Genomic DNA, 20,644 nt, shown 5'->3' on the forward strand with positions numbered 1-20,644 from the left:
GGTATGCCGCCAAGAAGGGACGTGGATTTCTCGATTGATTTAATCCCTGGGACAGGACCAATTTCAAAAGCTCCTTACCGAATGGCCCCAAGGGAGATGGAAGAATTGAAAATCCAATTGGAGGAGTTGTTAGAGAAGGGGTATATAAGACCTAGTGTGTCGCCTTGGGGAGCCCCAGTGTTGTTTGTAAGGAAAAAGGACGGAACGATGCGTCTCTGTATTGATTACAGAGAACTTAATAAGGTCACTGTTAAGAATAAGTACCCGTTACCACGGATCGATGATCTTTTTGATCAGTTGCAAGGGGCAGGAGTCTTTTCCAAGATTGATCTGCGGTCCGGGTACCATCAGTTACGTATCAAGGAGGAGGATATTAGTAAATCAGCTTTTAGAACCAGATACGGACACTTTGAATTTACGGTGATGCCTTTTGAGTTGACCAATGCACCCGCAGCATTCATGGGGTTGATGAATCGGGTCTTTAACGCATACCTCGATAAGTGTGTGGTGGTGTTCATTGATGATATTTTGGTATATTCCAAAAGTCAAGAAGAACATCGAGAGCATTTAAGGATGGTCTTGCAGATTCTACGAGAGAATCAGTTGTATGCTAAGTTTTCGAAGTGTGAATTTTGGTTAGAACAAGTGGCTTTTCTGGGTCACATTGTTTCTAAGGAGGGAATTTCCGTTGATCCAGCAAAAGTAGCAGCTGTCCGGGATTGGTCTACACCTCGGAATGTTACGGATATCCGGAGTTTCTTAGGATTAGCGGGATACTATCGTCGTTTTGTCAAAGACTTTTCTCGCATCGCTCGTCCACTGACAGCCTTGATGAAGAAGGAAAAGAAGTTCGAATGGACTGAGGATTGCGAGAAAGCATTTCAGTTGTTAAAGGAGAGGTTAACTACAGCTCCTGTGTTGACCTTACCTGACCCATCTTTGGAATACTCCGTCTACAGTGACGCTTCCAAACATGGATTAGGTTGTGTTTTAATGCAAGAGAGAAAGGTGGTGGCGTATGCTTCACGTCAACTAAGGACTCATGAGGTGAATTATCCAACACATGACTTGGAGTTAGCGGCTGTGGTTTTTGCATTGAAAATCTGGCGACATTATCTTTATGGTGTCAAATGCAAGGTCTTTACGGATCATAAAAGCTTGCAATTTTTATTCACTCAATCCGAGTTGAATTTGCGCCAACGACGTTGGTTAGAACTTATCAGCGATTATGATTTGGAGATTTCATATCACGAAGGTCGTGCGAATGTAGTCGCCGATGCTTTGAGTAGAAAATCGAGGCATTCCGTTTCAGCGTTAATAACCTCTGAAGAGTTGAGTAAGGAGTTTGGGAGAATGAACTTGGAGATAATCCAAGAAGGGGAATTGGAAGCCAAGTTGAGTGCCTTGTCTATTCAACCTACCTTTTTCGAAGAGATTATGGCTAAGCAACTGGAAGACCCAAAGTTCATTAAACTTCGTGAGCAGATCAGTGAAGGGAAAGCTGAAGGTTTTACAATTCATGAGGACGGTAGTCTTCGTTTTAAAGGACGATGGTGTGTGCCGGATGGGTGTGACTCCTTGAAGGAAAAATTGTTGAACGAAGCTCATTATTCTAGATTTTCGGTTCATCCTGGTGGGGATAAGATGTATCAAGATTTAAAATGCATGTTTTGGTGGTCTGGTATGAAAAAGAATATCGCTGAATTTGTTTCCAAGTGTTTAACGTGTCAAAAGGTTAAGAGTGAACATCGAAGACCAGCTGGGTTACTGCAACCCCTAGAAGTCCCGGTCTGGAAGTGGGATGACATATCTATGGATTTCGTGTTAGGGTTGCCACGAACTAAGACTGGTAATGATACTCTTTGGGTCATCGTAGATAGGCTTACTAAGTCTGCAAGGTTTATTCCGATGAACTGTAAGTGGGATATGGAGCAACTTGCTCGTGCCTATATTCGATACGTTGTTCGATATCACGGAATACCTCGTACTATTGTCTCCGATCGTGATACTCGATACTTGTCACATTTTTGGAAGTCATTACAGCAGGCTTTGGGAACCACTCTTCTTCATAGCACGTCTTTTCACCCTATGACGGATGGTCAGACTGAACGTGTCAATCAGATACTAGAAGATATGTTGAGAGCAATAGCCATGGAATGGCAAGGTTCATGGGATGAACATTTGGATTTAGTAGAATTCTCTTATAATAATAGTTATCAGGCAACAATTCAAATGGCTCCGTTTGAAGCACTTTATGGTCGTAAGTGCCGTAGTCCTGTATGTTGGGATGATTTTACTGAATCTGTCACCTTAGGACCTGATATGCTTGTACAAATGACAGAGAAAGTAAAGTTGATTCGCGATAAAATGAAGGCAGCCCAGGATAGACAAAAATCGTACGCCGATCTCCGACGTCGGCCTGATGAGTACGAAGTGGGCGACAAAGTCCTACTCCGGGTATCTCCGATGAGAGGTGTGGTTCGTTTTGGTGCTCGTGGGAAACTGAGCCCGCGTTTCATTGGCCCCTATGATATTGTGGAGCGGATTGGGAAGTTAGCTTACCGGTTAGCGTTACCTAATGCGTTGGGTAAGGTTCATGACGTTTTTCATATCTCCCAGTTAAAACGTTATGTTGCGGCGTCTTCGCATGTCTTAGACCCGGAACCGTTAGAACTTGATGAAAGCCTCACCTATGAAGAGCAACCTGTCCAGATTTTAGATAGAAAAGTTCGCAGTACTCGGCGGAAGGATGTTGCAATGGTTAAGGTTTTATGGTCCAATCATCGGTCACAAGAGGCAACTTGGGAAACAGAAGCGTCAATGCGAGAGAAGTATCCGCATCTTTTTCCTCAGGTTAGTAAGTTACGGGGACGTAACTTCTTAAGGGGGTAGAAAGCGATAGGATTTTGCGCGTTTTGAGTTACTTTGATCTTTTTCTTTTGTGGTGTGCTTGCTTTATCGATTTTTTTTGTGTGATTGTGCGTGTTTTTGTGTTTGTACGTTGTGGTTTTGGGGTCAAAACCTTTTTAAGGGGGGTAGTCTGTAACACCCCGATATTTTCCCGATATATTATTTTTATTATTATTATTCTTTTAGAAAAAAAAATATATATTTCTTTTATTATTTATTTTGTTAGTAGGTTAAATCATGAGAATCCAACTTTTAAGGCAAATAAAATCATTTTAAGTCCAAATCTTTTCCTAATCTATCTTTAATTTAAAAAAAAAAAATAAATAAATAAATAAATAAAATATAAGGGAATATGAATAGTGGCCGGCCATGGCAAGTATTATGGGAAGATTGTAACTTCCATTTTGGATTAATGAATGATTATGGCAATAAAATCTCATAAATCCCTTAATCAATTCTTTTCCTTATTCCTTTCCTTAACCTTTTACCTTACTCCTTTTCATTTTCACATTTCAATTTGCAAGTAAGAAAAAAACACACTCCTTTTTCCTCACATTCTCACGCCTAGCATTCCTTAATTCATCAATTTTGGTTCATAAAATTTTGGTGTTAATCTTGAGCAATTGTAAGTAATTCTTAAACTAGTTTTATTTTTAAGTTTTAATTTAAATTTCTATGTTTTTATATGTGTGATTTTATAGTTATGATTTTGTTCATGAATTAAAAATTTATGTTTAGATGTATGATGTTTTTCTATTTAAATTTAATGTATGGTTTTAGGGTTTTAGATTTGTGCACATGTGTGTGTAGAATTGTTTGATGAATGATTGAAATATATATATATATATATAAATATATATATATACATTAAAAAAAAAAAAAATGGTTGTTCATAAAAAAAAATGTGTATGTGGTGATGGAAATTTATTTTTATTGATTAATAAAAGAGAAGTATAAGGTTGATAGAAGAAAAATTTGCATGTATATATATGTGATGTGTTTGTGTTTGAACATTGGAGTAAAAAGAATTATTTTTTTTAGAAAAATATAGATAATTAATTAAAATTTATTTTTGTAGGTGATCATGGAAATTATGTAAATTTTATTGTTTAGATTTATTAAAGAATAAAGCATTGAAATTTTATATTTTGGTGATAAAAAAATGGAATCCCGTAGGTTTTGAAATAGTGGAAAATTTGTGTTTTTGGAGCATTTTTGGCTTTGAAATTAAGTTAAAAATACTTATACTATGTTATAAATTATGAAATTTGGTACCCGGGGGTTTTGACGCCTTCCGGACGCAACGGTGAAGTCGGATTTTCAGTTTGACAGTATTAAGATGAGTTTCTGGACAGAATGTATAAGCTGTCCAGTTTTGTGTTTATACCATGTTGTAGTATGTGATGGATGTTCATATTGTGTGTAGCATTCTAGGTATGGACGTAATTGAATATGTGTGTTATGTGTGATTGAGGAAAATGTGTATGTGTGCTTATTTCCCGAATACGATTGAACTTTGTAGGAAGTCGGTTCGTGACCGGGAATTGATTGAGACGCTTGCGAGTTGGTTATTTCGTTTAAGGTATGTACACGCAGCGTGGTTCGCAATAGATCGATGTATCATGTATTAATGATACCCAAAAGTAAGGCATGGGTATATAGAACGAATAATGCTATCGTTCGAATCAATAATTCTATACATTGTTATGATAAGTAGAGGTAGTATGTCCTCAATAACTTAAGTAGAGGTAGTATGTCCTCACTAACTCAAAAGTGGACGTAGTATGACGTCAATCTTTATATATTGTTTTGAAAGTAGAGGTAGTATGACCTCACTAACTTAAAAAGTGGACGTAGTATGTCGTCAATTGGTGGAAAAGAATTACTCGCGGCATATGAGGGCTTTATGAGCCACCGCGGGGGTATGCATACTTAACCATAGGCACCGAAGTATGGCGAGTGTCTATGGTAGAGGCTTGCTTAGGGGTTAGCTCCCCCTAATGTATTGTCTCACTTATGGAGTTTGGTGTGTACCGGCAGTATGGCTGGAAAGTACCGGCAGTATGGCTGGATAGTACTGGCAGTATGGCCGGATAGTACAGCAATATAGCTGACTAACTTTTACAAGAAAAATAAATATTCTTAATAAGTATGATCAAGCGTACGGTTCTGTGAATTGTTAATTAATCAAATTAAACTTTCTCGATGTTATTATTTATTGGTATGCGACTTTCGCTGACGTGTGCTTTTGGTCTTAACGACCCTGCGATGATGTTGTGTCCTATCTGGGCAATGACTAGCAGTAAGTTAAGTTGCAGGTCTGGGGAGTGAGGATTGTCCCTTGAAGAAATAAATTATTAAAGTAAAGAAGTCTTAAAAAGAACTTCAAAGTTTAGTTAAAGAGCATTTGGTTTTTATGTGGCGACTTTCGCTCTCAAGTTGTAATAAGTAGATTTGACTTTTCGTTTCTTATCCGCTGCTAAGTATTTCTTATTATCTAATAGTTTTAAATAACGCTAATAGAACTCGATCCGCACGTTTCCTTAACTTCAAAACTGTTTTAAACTGTTCCTAACGTTTCGGTTTGACTCGGGTTTTAGTTGTTTTGTTTTAAAAGATCATTTTCTTTTCTTTTCAAAGACCCGAGTTATTCCGAGATGTTACAATATGTGAAGCAGCCCAAACCAACGTAGACAATATAATAATATTGTCTACAAAGCATAGCGGAAGACTTATAAAAATCTGGGCTGAATCCAACCTGTAGCTCGATAACTGCAGTAAACCAATATCAGAGTATTTAAAACTTTTTACATAATTAAGTGACTATTTACAAAACATTATAAAATCATTACAATTTAATTATACAAATATCTAATTGACAAAATGTATTTCCAAAATAAGTTCTCGCCTCGTCCGAAACACATAATACATGTAGGCATCCTTTCCACCACAAAGCTTATCTGAAAATGGATCTATCCCCGTAAGGGATAGGCCCCATCAAAGACTGTCAAAAATTGAATTATTAAATAATCCAACAAACTACTATATTTTATTTACAAGTCGTTAACAGACATATTCAATTAAATTCTTTATTTGCTCAATTGATAACTCTTTATAAAAGATTAATTTATCAAAACCCAAACTCTTGTAAAAGACCGTTTGGTATCAACATAAATACGACTAAGAACCTTTGGTTCATAGTGAATCAAAATACGGCTATAACTTTACAAGTTAATAGCAAAAATCAAAATGCGGCTATTAGTTTACAAGTCAATAGCGAAACAATACGACAAATGAAACATATGATTTCATTTGCGAAACAAACAAAACTTTATATACCAAACGTATTTATTCAAATCTCATATTAAAACAATGAAATAACAACACTTAAAAATGTGAGAATATATAGACCGTCAGGAAGTAGGTTTGATCTAAATCCTGAGAACACGGGTGATCGTCATCACTGAAAATACGGTTCTTGCAAGAACGAAATGGGATCGGGGCTCGAGACCAATCCGAATAACCATTATCTATTATCAAGCTATAGGATTTCACAATAATCCGGATATAAATATTCGTTGCCAATTCCCAAAAATGGACATTTTTCAATGTCGAATATTTTATTATAAAACAAAACAAGAATTCCCTTAATTTTCTTTGAAATCAACAATCACTACTTAAAATATAAAATCAATTCATCATCAACCATCAACATATAAGAACTTGAGTTACTATCAATGGAGTTTAACTAATTTTACACTAATCTTAAATCCCAATATCCAACTTATATCCTATCCAAATAATATCAACTAATCAAATACCCAATTGATACTTATATTCCCAAATTTGATACTTGTACCAACACCCATAATATACAATTAAGAACCATAACTCAACAATACCAATCAATAAAGAAAGAATAACAATCGTAAATTGATCCCAAATACCCAATAAACAACCTTAGACATTTGATTAAAAGAATACCCAATTTATTTCATAGTTTCTAATCACACGTTATAAAACTCGTATTAGTACCATTTTAGGACACCTGTTAGTATTTTGGTCATAACTTTCTCATATGAACTTGTATAGAGGTGATTCAAGTGGCTACGCGACCATGACTTCGAGCTCTACAATTCTTGTGAGACACTAAAACCCATAAATAATCAGAACTGACCTGAAAATGGCAAAACAGAAAGCATAATGTTGATTTTTATGACAGCCTGTTAGTATTTTGGACATAACTCCCTCATACGAACTCATTTTGGGGCGATTCAAGTGCCCACGCGACCGTGACTCGGAGCTCTACAAATCTTATGAAGATAAAACAATCACAACTGACTTGAAAATGGCCAAAACTGAATGCTCAGTTTCTGTCAATATCCAAAATACTAAATTTTATACTAGAAACCAAATAACCCAATCAACCAATACTAATCAACACCAAAAACAACCCAATTATTAATTTAATTCATATAATCATCTTAAATTTAAGTTGATACTTAAATTTGGATCAAAGACCCAAATTAAATCCACAATTACTAACCTACTTTAAAACATTCAATTGATACTTAAATAGAATAGTTTGTGGGTTACCTTTGAGCAAATTCTTCTCAACACTTTGTAATCCACCCAAATCAAAGATCTACTTCACTAATCCAACCAAAAAAAGAGCTTCTACCAAAAGAACCTAACAATTATACATATAAATGTCAAATTAATGGTTCTATTAACCTTTAAATCAACATACACATAAAAAGAGGAAGATGAATATGAACTTACTATTACCAAAAGAGGATGGAGATGAGGTTTTACTTGATTTCTTCAATCCCATAATTCTTTAATTTTCAAAAACAATCCCAAATAGCTTCCACTTGCTCAAGAAATCAGATTATTGAAGAAGTGTAGATTGAATTTCTTCAAACCCTAGCTATTAGGGATTTCTAATATGATGAGATTCTATAATTTTTGTTTTTCCAGAAACTTGAGATAGAAGAAGGAGATGCATATTCTTTGTAAACTTTATACAGATTCACTTAAGGATATTACTTAAGATGACTCATGAATATTAAATGAGTCATAGGTTTAGGTGACTAAATTAGGAGTGATATGGCTTCCTACACATATTTATCAAGTATGAGGTGTATTATACATCCATATTTTTTCGTCGTATAATTTATTTTGTCCCCAAAAATAATAAATTTGATATCTAAAAATCGTAGTAAAATTTTACTTTTAAAATGATAAACTCGTTTTACTATTAAAATAGTAATTTTTAACAAAGACGTTTTTATAACTGTTTTAATATGATCTTCCCATCTATATGTACATGATTTTTAAAACTATGTACTTCCTTTTAAAAGCATACATAAAGTATACATAATTAACAAACTTGATAGGTATGCAAACTTGATGTAAAATTTGATAAAGTGTGCATAGGCTAAAACTTTATTGTATATATTAATCAATTCAAGGTCTTTTCTTGTCAAGACATTGATATGTATATAATATTTGAAACTTGTACTCTTTTCATATAAATAAAATTTAAAATTATTTATTTAATGATACACATAGATTCTAAATTATTTAAAGATTACAAAAATTTCTTAGTTTACCACTATATTATAAAAATTTCTAAATTAATTTAAAATTTCTCAGATTACAAAAATTTTGTATGTTTCGTGCGGTGTTATGAATTGGTCATGTACATATAGTAACTTTAGGGATACATAATATAATTTCGGGAGTACATACTTTCTTATAAATAGTGCACCATGTTTTTTTATTATTCTTTAATTATTTTATAATATTTAATTGATATGTACTTCTCTTTTTCATTGATATACTTTATTTTTCTAGTTTTTGTATTTCTAGTCATGCAGAATTATGAATTGGTCACTAACACAGCCTTCAATTATCTTCAGTAGCTTGAAAAATATTAATCAGATCAGTAACATAGCCTTCAATTATCTTCATCAAAGTAATCCAGCAACACAAATTTCAGTTAACAGTTTATAAAAAAATCAGTTTGTTCATCAAAGTAGCCTTAACAGTTTATAAAAAAAATCAGTGCATCATTGCCCTTTAATGGCTTCAGGGAATGAAGATGAGCAACAGGGGGCTTGGTGCTTTGGATCAAATGCATATGATCCAAAGTCCAGTTCAGAATCAGAAGAAGAAGCACATAATATGGAAGAACAAGAAGAACAACAACAAAATTATTATAAGTCAAGGCTCAACAATGAGTTAAGGCATCTTATTTTCCAAGAAATGTTGTCACTAAAAGGGTTAAAATTGGGAATAAAACTTTTCAAATATAGAAAGTATTCCAAAGTGAAAAAACTTATGAAACTACCCGTTATAGTAAGGTGAAAAAACATAAAAGAACGGAGGGAGTATCATTTTATGTAGCAAAATATTTTAGATGATTAGTTTTATAAAAATATTCAAATTATTTAGTTTATAAAAATTGTAAATTTACAGTATGTAATAAATTTCAATTAATAATTTATTTCATGTAGCTCATTTCTTACAATAATCATCCAATTCATACTATTTTTAAAAATGGTAAGTTACTCAGTTTAATTAATTTTTATGAAGACTATAAATAACAAATTGCTTAATTTTATTTCCACTTAAGTCAATATCAAACAATAAAATCTTTGCATCTAAGGGCTCTATAAGGATGTTACGTGAAATTTTACAGTTTTTTTATTAAAATGTATGATGATTCAACTTTATTTACAATGCGTCATTCAATATTCGATATTTGACTATTCGAAATAATGTCTAGTATTCAATAACCGACTATCCAAAATAATTAAACATTTAGATACTCAAAGTTCAGATATTTATTAGAGAAATGCGCGCAGTCAAGAAACCTCCAACTGATACCCGCTTTCAAGTCGAACCCCGTACCTTCTACTGCACATACAGATGCTTTATCTATTAAGCCACAAACGTTTTTGATATTTCCAATTGATATTCGATATTTTAATTTACCAACCAAATATCTTTTAAACTAGATTCTCAAATTAAATATTCTATAATACAAATCAAATAATCAAATCATCAAATTTTCAAAATGTTACATTGTTTTAAAGAGCCTAATTCTTAAATAACCACGTGATTCGCACCTAAAATGTCTCATTGGCAATAACAAGCTAAATTTGATGAAAAAATCTTTTAGGTAAAAATGAAAGTTTAACTATTAGAGTATAATTTATTTATAATAAATTATTAATAATAAACCAATTTTATTTGATTTACTGAAAATAAATCTATTAATTATTTGTTTTTAAACTAATGAATAAATCCACATACAAGTATATAATTGCTAAAAATAAATAAAATAATATTAAATTTATTTTTAACAAATCGAGTAAAAATTGATTTATTTTTTACGCCTTTACCAATAAGTAATTATATACTCCCTCCTATTCAACTTATGTGTCCCATTTCCTTTTATGGTCAAGTCACCTTAATTGTCCAATTTATATTTTTGGTATGGGTTTTTGACTTTTATGTCTTTATTTATCCTATTTTCAATTATACTCTCCATTACCCATACTAATTTTCCTCCCTTACGTTAAAAACCAATAATACCACTCTCTTTCCTACCCTTAGGGTCCCACTTTTGACTCTCCTTAAAATCCGTGAAAAATCAAATGGGACTCCTAAGTTGAATAGGAGGGAGTTTTAACATATCTAAAATACATTTAAAAAAAAAAATCTAAAATTACCTTTTGTATTTACACTTCGGAAATCTGGAGCGCCTATTGAGCATTTTTGAAACCCCCACAAAACAAAAGTTGGAACTGCAATTGCTACTAGGGCTCGGTGCCACCTCCAATTCCAAATCTCCATTGCTATTGAAGCAGCCATGGCGAATGAAGCAGACATGAGTAGTTGGAAAAATCTTCTTCACTCTTCTACCAAGCTTCTCGAACAAGCTGCTCCTTCTGCTCAGTTTCCTCCTCTTCAGGTTCACTCTCTTTTTCTCTATTCACTTTTATCAATTTCTAATCATAATTTGAGATTGAAAATCATTCTAGTTTTTCTCTTTTATATTTGAATATTAGAGGAATTTGGATCAATTGGAAGCATTGTCGAAGAAACTCAAGGCTAAAACCCTAAGAAGTGAAGCTCCTTCGCAGTCTCTTGCTGCTACTAGGTTCCTTTTCTTTACATTTATCTTCTTTATTGATTTTTCTTACTAAGATTTTTTGTTTTGTTGCGCTGTGATTACTACTTTATGTTGTATTTTTTCTTTTTCTTTTTCATTTGCATGTTAATCATTTTGCTTAGTTGATTGATGTATATTAAATATTAGCTATGCCACATATAGCTAACATTAACATAGTGCAAAATATCGACCACATCACCATATCAGATATCACTTACTGTAAAGGTTTATGAGCTTACTGCAATTGAAATATAGGTTGCAACTCGCAACGACTGCCAAACAATCTGCATTTACCTCAAAAGCCATTCTGCGACTTTTAGCGACATCAAAGCCTCATTTTTGCATTGTGCTACCTGATTTTTTTTAGGTAGAAATATTTATTAGTCCTGTAGCTATGATTTGTGAATGAGAGCCTAAGGGAGTAACATTTGTGTTTACTTTGATCAATTGAAGGATAATGACATCTCCAAGGGGATGCTTATTATTGATTGGAAATGTCGCTTTTCTTTTAGCTCATTTTGATTAGCATTTTTGTTGTTGTTTTCTAGTTTCTATATTAAATGTGAAGTTAGCTTTTAATTTTTTTCAATGTTACCTGTATTGATATATTTATAGGTCAACAACTTTGCTTATATACTTGATCAACTTAGTTTATAGTTCACTTGCATTTTGGGAAGGGGTGGATAACAATGGAAGAAGGAGAAGTTTAGTGATTTTTTCCCGAGTGATTGGAGTAATGATAGTGATTGTGAGGTTGTTAGTCAGGGGGATTTTAGATTCGACAGATGGTTTGTGTTGTTGGCTGATTAATTAAAAATTTGAGATTGCTCAGTGAGGATAATTTGTTTAGAAAAGCGAAAGAGAGTGTTATAAGGGGATCTGGATGTGGCTTAAGCCATATGCTAACTGAATCCTTTTTCTGTAGGAGTAATAAACTTTTAAATTACCTTAAAAATGTTGGGTTATGTTGCCTTTTATTTATCCTCTTTTACTCTTGCATCCTTATGCTTTTTGCTGCCTGCCATTAGGTTGTTGGCTCGTGAGGGGATTAATGCAGAACAACTTGCAAGGGATCTGAAGTCATTTGAACTCAAGGTAAAGGAGATTAAATTGCTTTTGATGTACAAGGATTTTAGATCTCACTCTTCAATTACTTTTCAAAAGGTGTAACATGCTTATATATTATGTTCTTGCATGCTATCCCAAATTGTGACGGTAATCCTAATAAATGATGGAGTGGAATGGATTTTTTTTTTGTTTTTTCTTAATAAGATAACATCCCCTGCGAGTGATCATGGTTTTACTTTTATACCTCCAAATGCAGCTTTTTCTTCAAAAGTTTCAGTCGCAATCACATATGATATCACTTGTAAGGTGGTTTAAGTAGGAATTAATTTGTATGTGGAAAACACATGCTGGAAGATGAAATTGATTACCATGATCCATGGACATTGAAGTGGGACTTTGCATATTACTTGTATATTTCATCCTCATCATCACCACTAATCACTCTCTTAAACAGTCTGAGCATTTCCTTTTTAGTTTGAAAGTCAGTTGTCAATTGTCACTATATTCTGGAGCTATTTTTTGTATTTTTGTGAAACTGGTTTTCCCTCACTTAATGTTGCATGGAGTAATTTTAACTAAGTTTCTCTTTCTTTATCTTGCAGACTACATATGAGGATGTGTTCCCAACAGAAGCAACTACGGTGGAAGAGTATCTCCAACAGGTATTTTATTGTAATGAAACTTTTATTGGAAGTGTGACTGCTGTTGTATTTGTGAATTTTAGAAAAATCTTTCTCTTTGTGAGTGAAAGCTAATTTTCCTAGTAAAACTACAGGAATTGGTTTTTATGTTCCATTTTGTTCTTCATCGGCTGTCATCTTTTATGAGGGTGGCAGTTGCATAAAAAATGGATTTTTATCTACTGCTCATTTGGTGGAAAGAAGCATGCTTTTAATAGTTTCCATGTCGTTTGTTTCATTCTACTTACTGTCATGTGTTTATCGTTGCTTGTACTGTTGTACAATTTTGATTTTTTATTTTCTTGTAGGTACATGAGATGGCAATGCTCTCAGCTATTCAGGAATCTCAGAAAGATAATTTGAGGAATTTCAATGACTATATGATGAAAGTTCTGGAGGTTAGTGTGCCAAGTTGATTGCATTTGTTTGTGCTCCCTCATTTTTGCTGTTATTTTTCACGTGTGATTCAGCGTAAAATCTCATACTTTCTTATAGTGTGCTCTACTATGTGGCATTGTATATTGAAGCCTTTTAGGAATGAGATAGACTTTATTGGGTTACTTAATTATACTAATGTCAATATTAAAAATCATTTGGAATTTCTATTTTGTGTGAATCATACATGCTTAATCAGTTTATTATTGAAGAAATTGGTGAAACTTGTTATTTCTTGTGGCCATGATGCTATACTCATGTAGCCCCTACAATTAATGATAGTATGATAGTCACTCATCTACACAAGATACTTGCAATTGTAAGCTTGAAGGACTTGGTCAATGAGTATGGTGTGATGCTGTCGTTTATGTTTCAGTGACACACAATTCAATTAAAAGAAAGCTTCAGTGAAATAAGCTTTGCTTTGATGGGCAAAAAGATAAAAGGCTGAAGACTGACTTTATCATCACATCTTCTGGTCTCTCAATTTGATTTTTTTGACAATAAAACTGAATACTCCTATCTAATGATTACCTAGAATAATCTTTACAAGCACTAGGGACAAACCCCAAAGACAAGAATTACAACCAAAACTACCAAAAGGGAAGTTACAATAAAGTTGCAACCTGATATAGCATCAGTAGCCCCCTCCCATTTCCTCACCTACTAAGAGGGTTGACTGTGCTGCTCTTTTTATGCCTAGGTACAACCATCAAAGCAACACACAATATCAAATTCAAACCAATAGCACTAACAACCAATACAAAATTTTAGCAAAACCAAAAGAGTAACAATAACAGAAATTGCATCATGATCAATTGCTTCATAAAGGTCCTCATATGTAATTGTTAATAATCAAACTCTTCTTAATAAGAGTGACAAGCTAGCAAACTCTACAGAAAACTTCTTAATCTGATGGTGATTTTGAGATTTTCTATCATCACATACTCCACTTAGTGGCACTGGTTTAATCAAATGCAAAAGTACAACCAGAGTAGGATTTGTTATCAGATGATCAGATTAATCCCTGGGTTTTGTACCTTGTGAGGAGGAGTGCTGAGATAAACAGTGAAGAGGGTTGTAAAAAGCTTTTTTCAAGTCTAGAGAGTCGTTTTTTTGGATTAAGGCTTTGGTATTGTTTGTTTGTTTGTTTGTTGCTTGTTAGAAAGTCTTTCTTTGTTGATTTTAGAATAAAACTAAATTTGATTCCGTAAGTGGTCTGGTTTCCTCCATATGCATTGATCGTTCAAAATTTTAATAGTTCGGTGCTTATGTGTCTTTTTTAATAGAACTTTTAAGGAGTTACATTACTTGCTTACTTTATTGGTGATGCAAGGGGAAAAGTTATAGTATATTATTTCTGCAATTCAAAGATTATAGTTTGCGTACCTAAACTTCGTAGGATGATTGGCAAAAAGAGAAAAGAGATTTCCTTCAAAGTTTGAGCCGTATTTCAACATTACCACGTACAAACACTGGTGAAGCAACTAATGCTATTTCTCGTCCTGGTCAAATTGTATCAATGGCTTCTACTTCGCAAGGTCGTGGTGGTCCGTCCAGCATGGAGATTGTACCTAACGTAAATCAGTCCATCGAGGAGAAAAAAGCTTCTGTATATGGTGAGGTTGTGAGGAATCTCAACAGTGCAAGGGAGCGTGCTTTGTCATTCAAAGTAAGCCTACAGATTTAGAAACATCTATTATATTTTTTTCTTTTTTTCTTTATGCATGTACCTGTTTTATCATGTATTTATTTTATTTCTTGTTTATGTTTCTAGCTGTCTAACTCATGTAATAATGTGTGGTTGACCTACTGATGGTTTGCTGGGTGAAGCTTATAAAATGGGCTGAACTATTAAATTGTAAACGTTTTATTTGCAGTAAGACATCCAAGATTAGAGAAATACAACAGTTACTATGGAATATTACAATTGGCTAATTCTTGAATCCATTAATCAATAATTCCTCCACTCCTAATCGTTCTTTACACTTTCTGTTTCTTATGTTCTGTAATGCTTTACATCTTTGTATTCACTTTTTTTCGTTTTGTCATGGTGACTAACTTACAATTACTGTAGAATATAACAATTGGTTTCCAATTTCTTTTTTACTTTTAGGTTTTGATCAATATTTAGAAGTCATTTTGTGAATTTACCACCTTATGCTCAATGACTTCTTCATAACTCTTGTCTGTGAGGGTGTTAACCTTTTCTTTTTGCTGTACTTCTGTAAAGCCTGCGACAGCATTCAAGGCTGCTTTTGAAAGTTTGGGTCTTGAGTCATCAGGGGGGAGATCAGTTGGCATGCAGAAGATATGGCACCTCGTGCAGGTCGGTTGTGATATATATTGTCACCTTGTTGATCAGTATTTGCAAATTTGTTAATATTTTTTTCTTTCATTGTGATGAGTCTTATGCAGACTTTGGTGGGTGAGGATTTAAATATTCATCAGAATTTATCGAAGAAAATGTTATTGGTGAATGGTGCAAAGCGGCATCTGGAGTGGGGACATGCAAAGCATGTCATTGAAACAATACAAAATCATCCAGTACAGGTTACTGCACGACATAAGCCTTATATGAGAATTTCTTTTCAAAACTAGTGCTTGTAGTCTGGTATCTTGTTGCTACTTAATTCAATAGTTCCTGCAAATGATTATGTGAATTTTCTAAACAAAAGATTTCAGCAACCTTTGCTTCTATATGCAGTTTTATTCATCTTGTATCTAAGCATGTTTACTTGGATCTTTTTTCTGACATGGATTTTGTTGCATCAACGTATTTGGTGACCAGGCTTTTCTTGGGGGCTCTGTCAGTAATTTACAAAGAATACGTGCCTTTCTTCGGGTGAGTTGGGAGTAATAATATCAGTTGGTATCACATGGACATTTTTTTGTAAGTTTTATTATGGTTTTTATGTTCATCAACTTTTTTCTGTTTGCAGATCCGTCTACGAGATCATGGCGTTCTTGATTTCGATGCTGTTGATGCCAGAAGGCAACCTCCTTTGGATACAACTTGGCAACAGGTCCACAATTTTCAGCACTGTTTTATATAATATCCTTATTTTCACACCTATCCTAATTGGCTGATTTTGTTAATATCCTTACCGTCAAAAATCCTTATGCATCAATTTAGTGTCCTGATTCCCAAAGGATGGAATTTTATTTTGTTGTTAATCAACTATGTTCTATTTTTCTTTGTGGAAATCAGAGAAAGCTCTACTGGTTTGGTCATGTGCAAAGATTAGAAACTGCACCAACTTGAAAATTACAAGGATGGAAATTTGATGAAATAGGAGAGAAGAGGTAGCCTGAAGATGACTTGTATAACAGGAGTGAAGAATGACGTGCAGAATTGAGATTTATAAGAGTATATGATAATAGAAAAGATTGAATGAGGGATGAGAATACATGTGGATGATCTTCGGAATCTATTTTCTTATAATCCTTATTATCGACGATCTCTCACATTGAATTTTTGGTCCATGTAGCCGACCCCACAAGGTTTCGGAACTGTTGTTGATATGTTCCTATAATATCCAAATCAATCTGAAATCAAAATATGGTTTGAAACTAGGCAGTTTAAATGTTTAAAATATGATAGAAATGCTGACCATCGTTGGTTTACTTTTCACATGTTGTATAGCCATTTTAACCGCTTGATGCTATGAGTCAGAGGCTAGCTGTTAAAAAAAATCTGATTCTTATTTACTTATTTCAGATTTATTTCTGTTTGAGAAGTGGATATTACGATGAAGCAAAGAGTGTTGCTCAGTCATCTCGCGTGTCTCTTCAGTTTGCTTCTCAGGTATCAATTGTTCATCTTCTGCACCTTGGTATCTTCTAGATGGTATTTTCACAACTCTTTTTTGGCAGCTCTCAGAATGGATAGCCTCTGGAGGCGTGGTATCTGCAAATACAGCTGCTGCAGCTTCTGAAGAGTGTGAGAAACTGTTTAGAATGGGTGACCGGGGAGCTCGTGCTGTGTATGACAGAAAGAAACTGCTACTTTATGCTATGGTCTCTGGCTCTCGTAGGCAGATTGACCGCCTGCTTAGAGAATTGCCAAATCTTTTCAATACGATAGAGGACTTTTTGTGGTTTCAGTTGTGTGCCATACGTGAGAGTTCTCATGGCGTTTCATCGTCTGTTCTGAATGAGGGATCTGTGCCTTACAGCTTAGAAGATCTACAAACATACCTGAACAAGTTTGAACCATCATATTACACCAAGAATGGGAAGGACCTGCTCATGTTCCCATATGTTCTGCTTTTGAGCATTCAGCTTTTACCATCTGTCATCTACTTGTCGAAGGAATTGGGTGACGGGTTTAATATTGATTCAATCCACATAGCAATTACATTTGCAGATCATGGAGTTTTTTCAGAAGGTGTTGCTGCAGGACAGAAGCTGGGATTTATGGATGCTTCTGCTGAAGTATCTAGTATGATTAGGCAGTATGGTTCTGCATACCTGAGAGTTGGTAATCTTTCAATGGCGCTGGAATATTATGCCCAAGCAGCTGCTGCAGTTGGAGGCGGCCAACTGTCATGGGTAGGAAGAGGTAGTTTAGACCAGCAAAGACAGAGAAGTTTGATGCTGAAACAGCTTCTTACAGAGCTGTTGTTACGGGATGATGGAATTTATCTCCTGCTTGGACTTAGGGGTGCAGGCGAAGAAGCTGAACTAAGGCGGTTTTTTAGTGATGCTGCTTCAAGACAACAGTTTCTTCTCGAAGCAGCTCGGCAATGTCAGGAAACTGGTTTGTATGATAAAGTAAGAATCAAATGCTCTGATATCATGCTGCTATTTACCTAGTCACTTGTGTTGGCAACCTATCTTGTCTTTCACTTTATGCATAGCTACACTTCCCTCCTTTTTATTATGTGCAACTGTTCTGGTTATTAATGCATCATTTCTTGTTTTGATGGATACTTTATTAGGACAAATTTTCCCATGTTCACACTACACTAAACCACATGGGGACTTCACAATCTCCCTTGATAACATGGCATTTTGGTACACTTGTACCATTCTTATGTTGTGTCGCCAAGCCAAGTGTCTTAAAATAAGAGCAAGTATTTTGCTAGCTAATTAGTAGTTTAGTACTCCCTCTGTCTGGAACCATAGTTGTGTGTTATTTAGATTTTCTTAGAAAAGGGTTACATAATGTAATTTTTTTATCATCTGAATCTTTTAAATGCCCTTATTTCCTTTTTATTTTGTGAGATGAGTATATAATTTTGCACCTTGCAGTTTCATTAATAATCTTCACATGATACCACCACATTTCCATAATCTTATTTATATTGTGAATCAGTCCATAGAAATCCAGAAGAGAGTTGGTGCGTTTGGAATGGCTTTAGATACAATTAACAAGTGCCTATCTGAAGCAATATGCTCACTATCTCGTGGCAAATTTGATGGTGAGAGTCGGACAGCTGCGCTCATCCATTCTGGCAATGAGATTCTGGAAATGTGCAAATATTATCCTGAGATCAGGTATCTCATTTGTTTGAGTATCAAATATATTTCAAAACTTTATTGAGCTGCATGCCTGCATGATTTCATTAATTTTTTACATATTCACTGCTTCAGAAAGGAAAATGTAATGCCTTATACTGCCAAGATTTGAGCAGACTAGGATATTAGGAAAATTTTCCAGCTCTCATCTTTGTATTAGCAGATTCTTGGTTCTGTCTCTTAATCTCTTTGTTTTTATGAGGACTCTTGTTTCTGCTGTGCTTGTTCACACACATGCACGGATTCATGTCAATGATTAGTCCATCTTTTTTCGTTCATCTCAATTGTTTTTGTACTCACTACTATATTAGGAAATTGAGCTTGGCCTGGGTTTCTTGCCATCTCATATTTCCATTTTTATCTAGCTTCCTTTTGTTTCTGGGCCTCTTTATGTCACTGTCTCGCCCTCTTTTTCTAGATGTAAGTGTTTTACCGCAAAATAGTTGCTTGATGTTTATTTCTTGTTCTAAAGCAAAATAGTTGTTGCTTGATGTTTTTTACTTGTCCTAAAGCAAAATACTGATTGCTTGATGCTTTTTTACTTGTCCTAAAGCAAGATATTTTTTTTTCACGTATCCTAAAGCAAAATGTAGAAGACTATGAGAATTGATATATTGGTTCATATAGTCAACCCCAATCTTTTGGGATTAAGGCTCTGGCATTGTTGTACTTATCCTACAAGTTCCTTGTCAATGATTTGCTGCTAGTCTGTATGGAGTGCAATTTTGTAATATTTCTATACTTTAATTAGCTTTTTAGTTGGCCATCCTCCTGATGTTCCTAGATAAACATAGATTTGCATGTTTATATTTTCTACAGCAAGAGTAATTACCAACATTGTACTTGTGGCTGGTTTTGCCTTTTTGGTGATCGGTGCTGAAAGCTAATTTAAATATTTGTGCAGTGTGAAAGATAGAGAACATGTTATAGAACAAGAAATTGTCTTGCGGCAGCTTGAGGCGATATTGTCCATTCATGAGCATGCACGACAGGAACGCCATATGGATGCATTACGAGAGATTGCAAAACTTCCTTTTCTTCCACTAGATCCTCGTTCGCCAGGTCTAAGCTCAGATTTTTTCCAAAATCTATCGCCTCATGTCCAGGCTTGTGTACCTGACCTCCTTAGAGTTGCCTTAAGTTGTTTGGAAAACGTTGCAGATACTGATGGATCTCTACGTGCTTTGAGAACAAAGGTACATAAAAGTAGTTCTATTCTCAGTTATTTCTGTGCACTTTATCCTTTGTGGCTCGCGGATAACCTTTTACAATGATAATTCCTAAAAGGGAGGCGACTGGTTGTGAGAAGGCTAACAAATGCCACATATATTTTTATACTCGTCAGAAGTGCCCAATATTCATATACAACAGAATGTGATGGGCTTCCATGCCTAATACCATATTTTACTGTTGCAGATTGCAAATTTCCTGGCAAACAATCTGCATAGGAATTGGCCTTGTGATCTGTATGAGAAGGTGGCAAGAAGCCATTGAAGAAAAGAACAAGGAAAAGGTTCACAGCTCGGGCCTTTCGAAGCTTAGTCAGGCGCTGGTGCCATTCTCCTATGTGAACCTCTTGCACATTTTTGTACAAATACAAAACGCAAATTTGCTTTTTCTTTTGTTTTTCATCTTTCCTTGAATGGAAATATTCAAAGTTATCCTTATGGCAACAGAAAACCAGGAATTTTCTTGTTTGCCATGGTAAAGGGAACTAGAAAACTATTTAATTATATGGCAAAGCCTGTTTTTCCAAGAGCTAATCAACATGGCCTCGTCTTGGACGATGTCATCTCAGATTATGAGAATTTAGAGAATTGCATATTTAGTTGGATTTGAACCT

General features: G+C 34.5%; 1 protein-coding gene and 1 long non-coding RNA gene across 2 annotated transcripts; one reads left to right on the forward strand and one right to left on the reverse strand.

The window, feature by feature from the left end:
* Positions 1–5,688: 5,688 nt before the first annotated feature.
* LOC130826226 (uncharacterized) lies at positions 5,689–7,975 on the reverse strand. The gene is made up of 3 exons (XR_009047041.1): positions 7,693–7,975; positions 7,507–7,600; positions 5,689–5,882 (listed from the first exon to the last, which is right to left on the reverse strand). It is a non-coding gene; the product is annotated as an uncharacterized LOC130826226 (long non-coding RNA).
* A 2,696-nt stretch (positions 7,976–10,671) lies between these two features.
* LOC130826227 (nuclear pore complex protein NUP93A-like) lies at positions 10,672–20,609 on the forward strand. Its single transcript, XM_057691815.1, has 15 exons — positions 10,672–10,894; positions 10,992–11,083; positions 12,124–12,190; positions 12,766–12,825; positions 13,152–13,241; positions 14,681–14,950; positions 15,512–15,607; positions 15,697–15,831; positions 16,070–16,123; positions 16,221–16,304; positions 17,000–17,086; positions 17,155–18,054; positions 18,599–18,780; positions 19,706–19,997; positions 20,218–20,609. The coding sequence occupies exons 1-15, from the start codon at positions 10,793–10,795 to the stop codon at positions 20,293–20,295; spliced, it is 2,589 nt and encodes an 862-aa protein (XP_057547798.1). The 5' UTR covers positions 10,672–10,792; the 3' UTR covers positions 20,296–20,609.
* The last annotated feature ends 35 nt before the right edge of the window (positions 20,610–20,644 follow it).

This window comes from Amaranthus tricolor, chromosome 10 (assembly GCF_026212465.1).
Source record: "Amaranthus tricolor cultivar Red isolate AtriRed21 chromosome 10, ASM2621246v1, whole genome shotgun sequence".
Lineage (NCBI taxonomy): Eukaryota > Viridiplantae > Streptophyta > Magnoliopsida > Caryophyllales > Amaranthaceae > Amaranthus > Amaranthus tricolor.

Coding starts and splice junctions, on each gene's coding strand:
- LOC130826227 (XM_057691815.1), top strand. CDS start 10,793: ATGGCGAATGAAGCAGACATGAGTAGTTGGAAAAATCTTCTTCACTCT. Junction 12,826..13,151: donor TGGAAGAGTATCTCCAACAG/GTATTTTATTGT, acceptor ATTTTCTTGTAG/GTACATGAGATGGCAATGCT. Junction 19,998..20,217: donor TACGTGCTTTGAGAACAAAG/GTACATAAAAGT, acceptor TTACTGTTGCAG/ATTGCAAATTTCCTGGCAAA.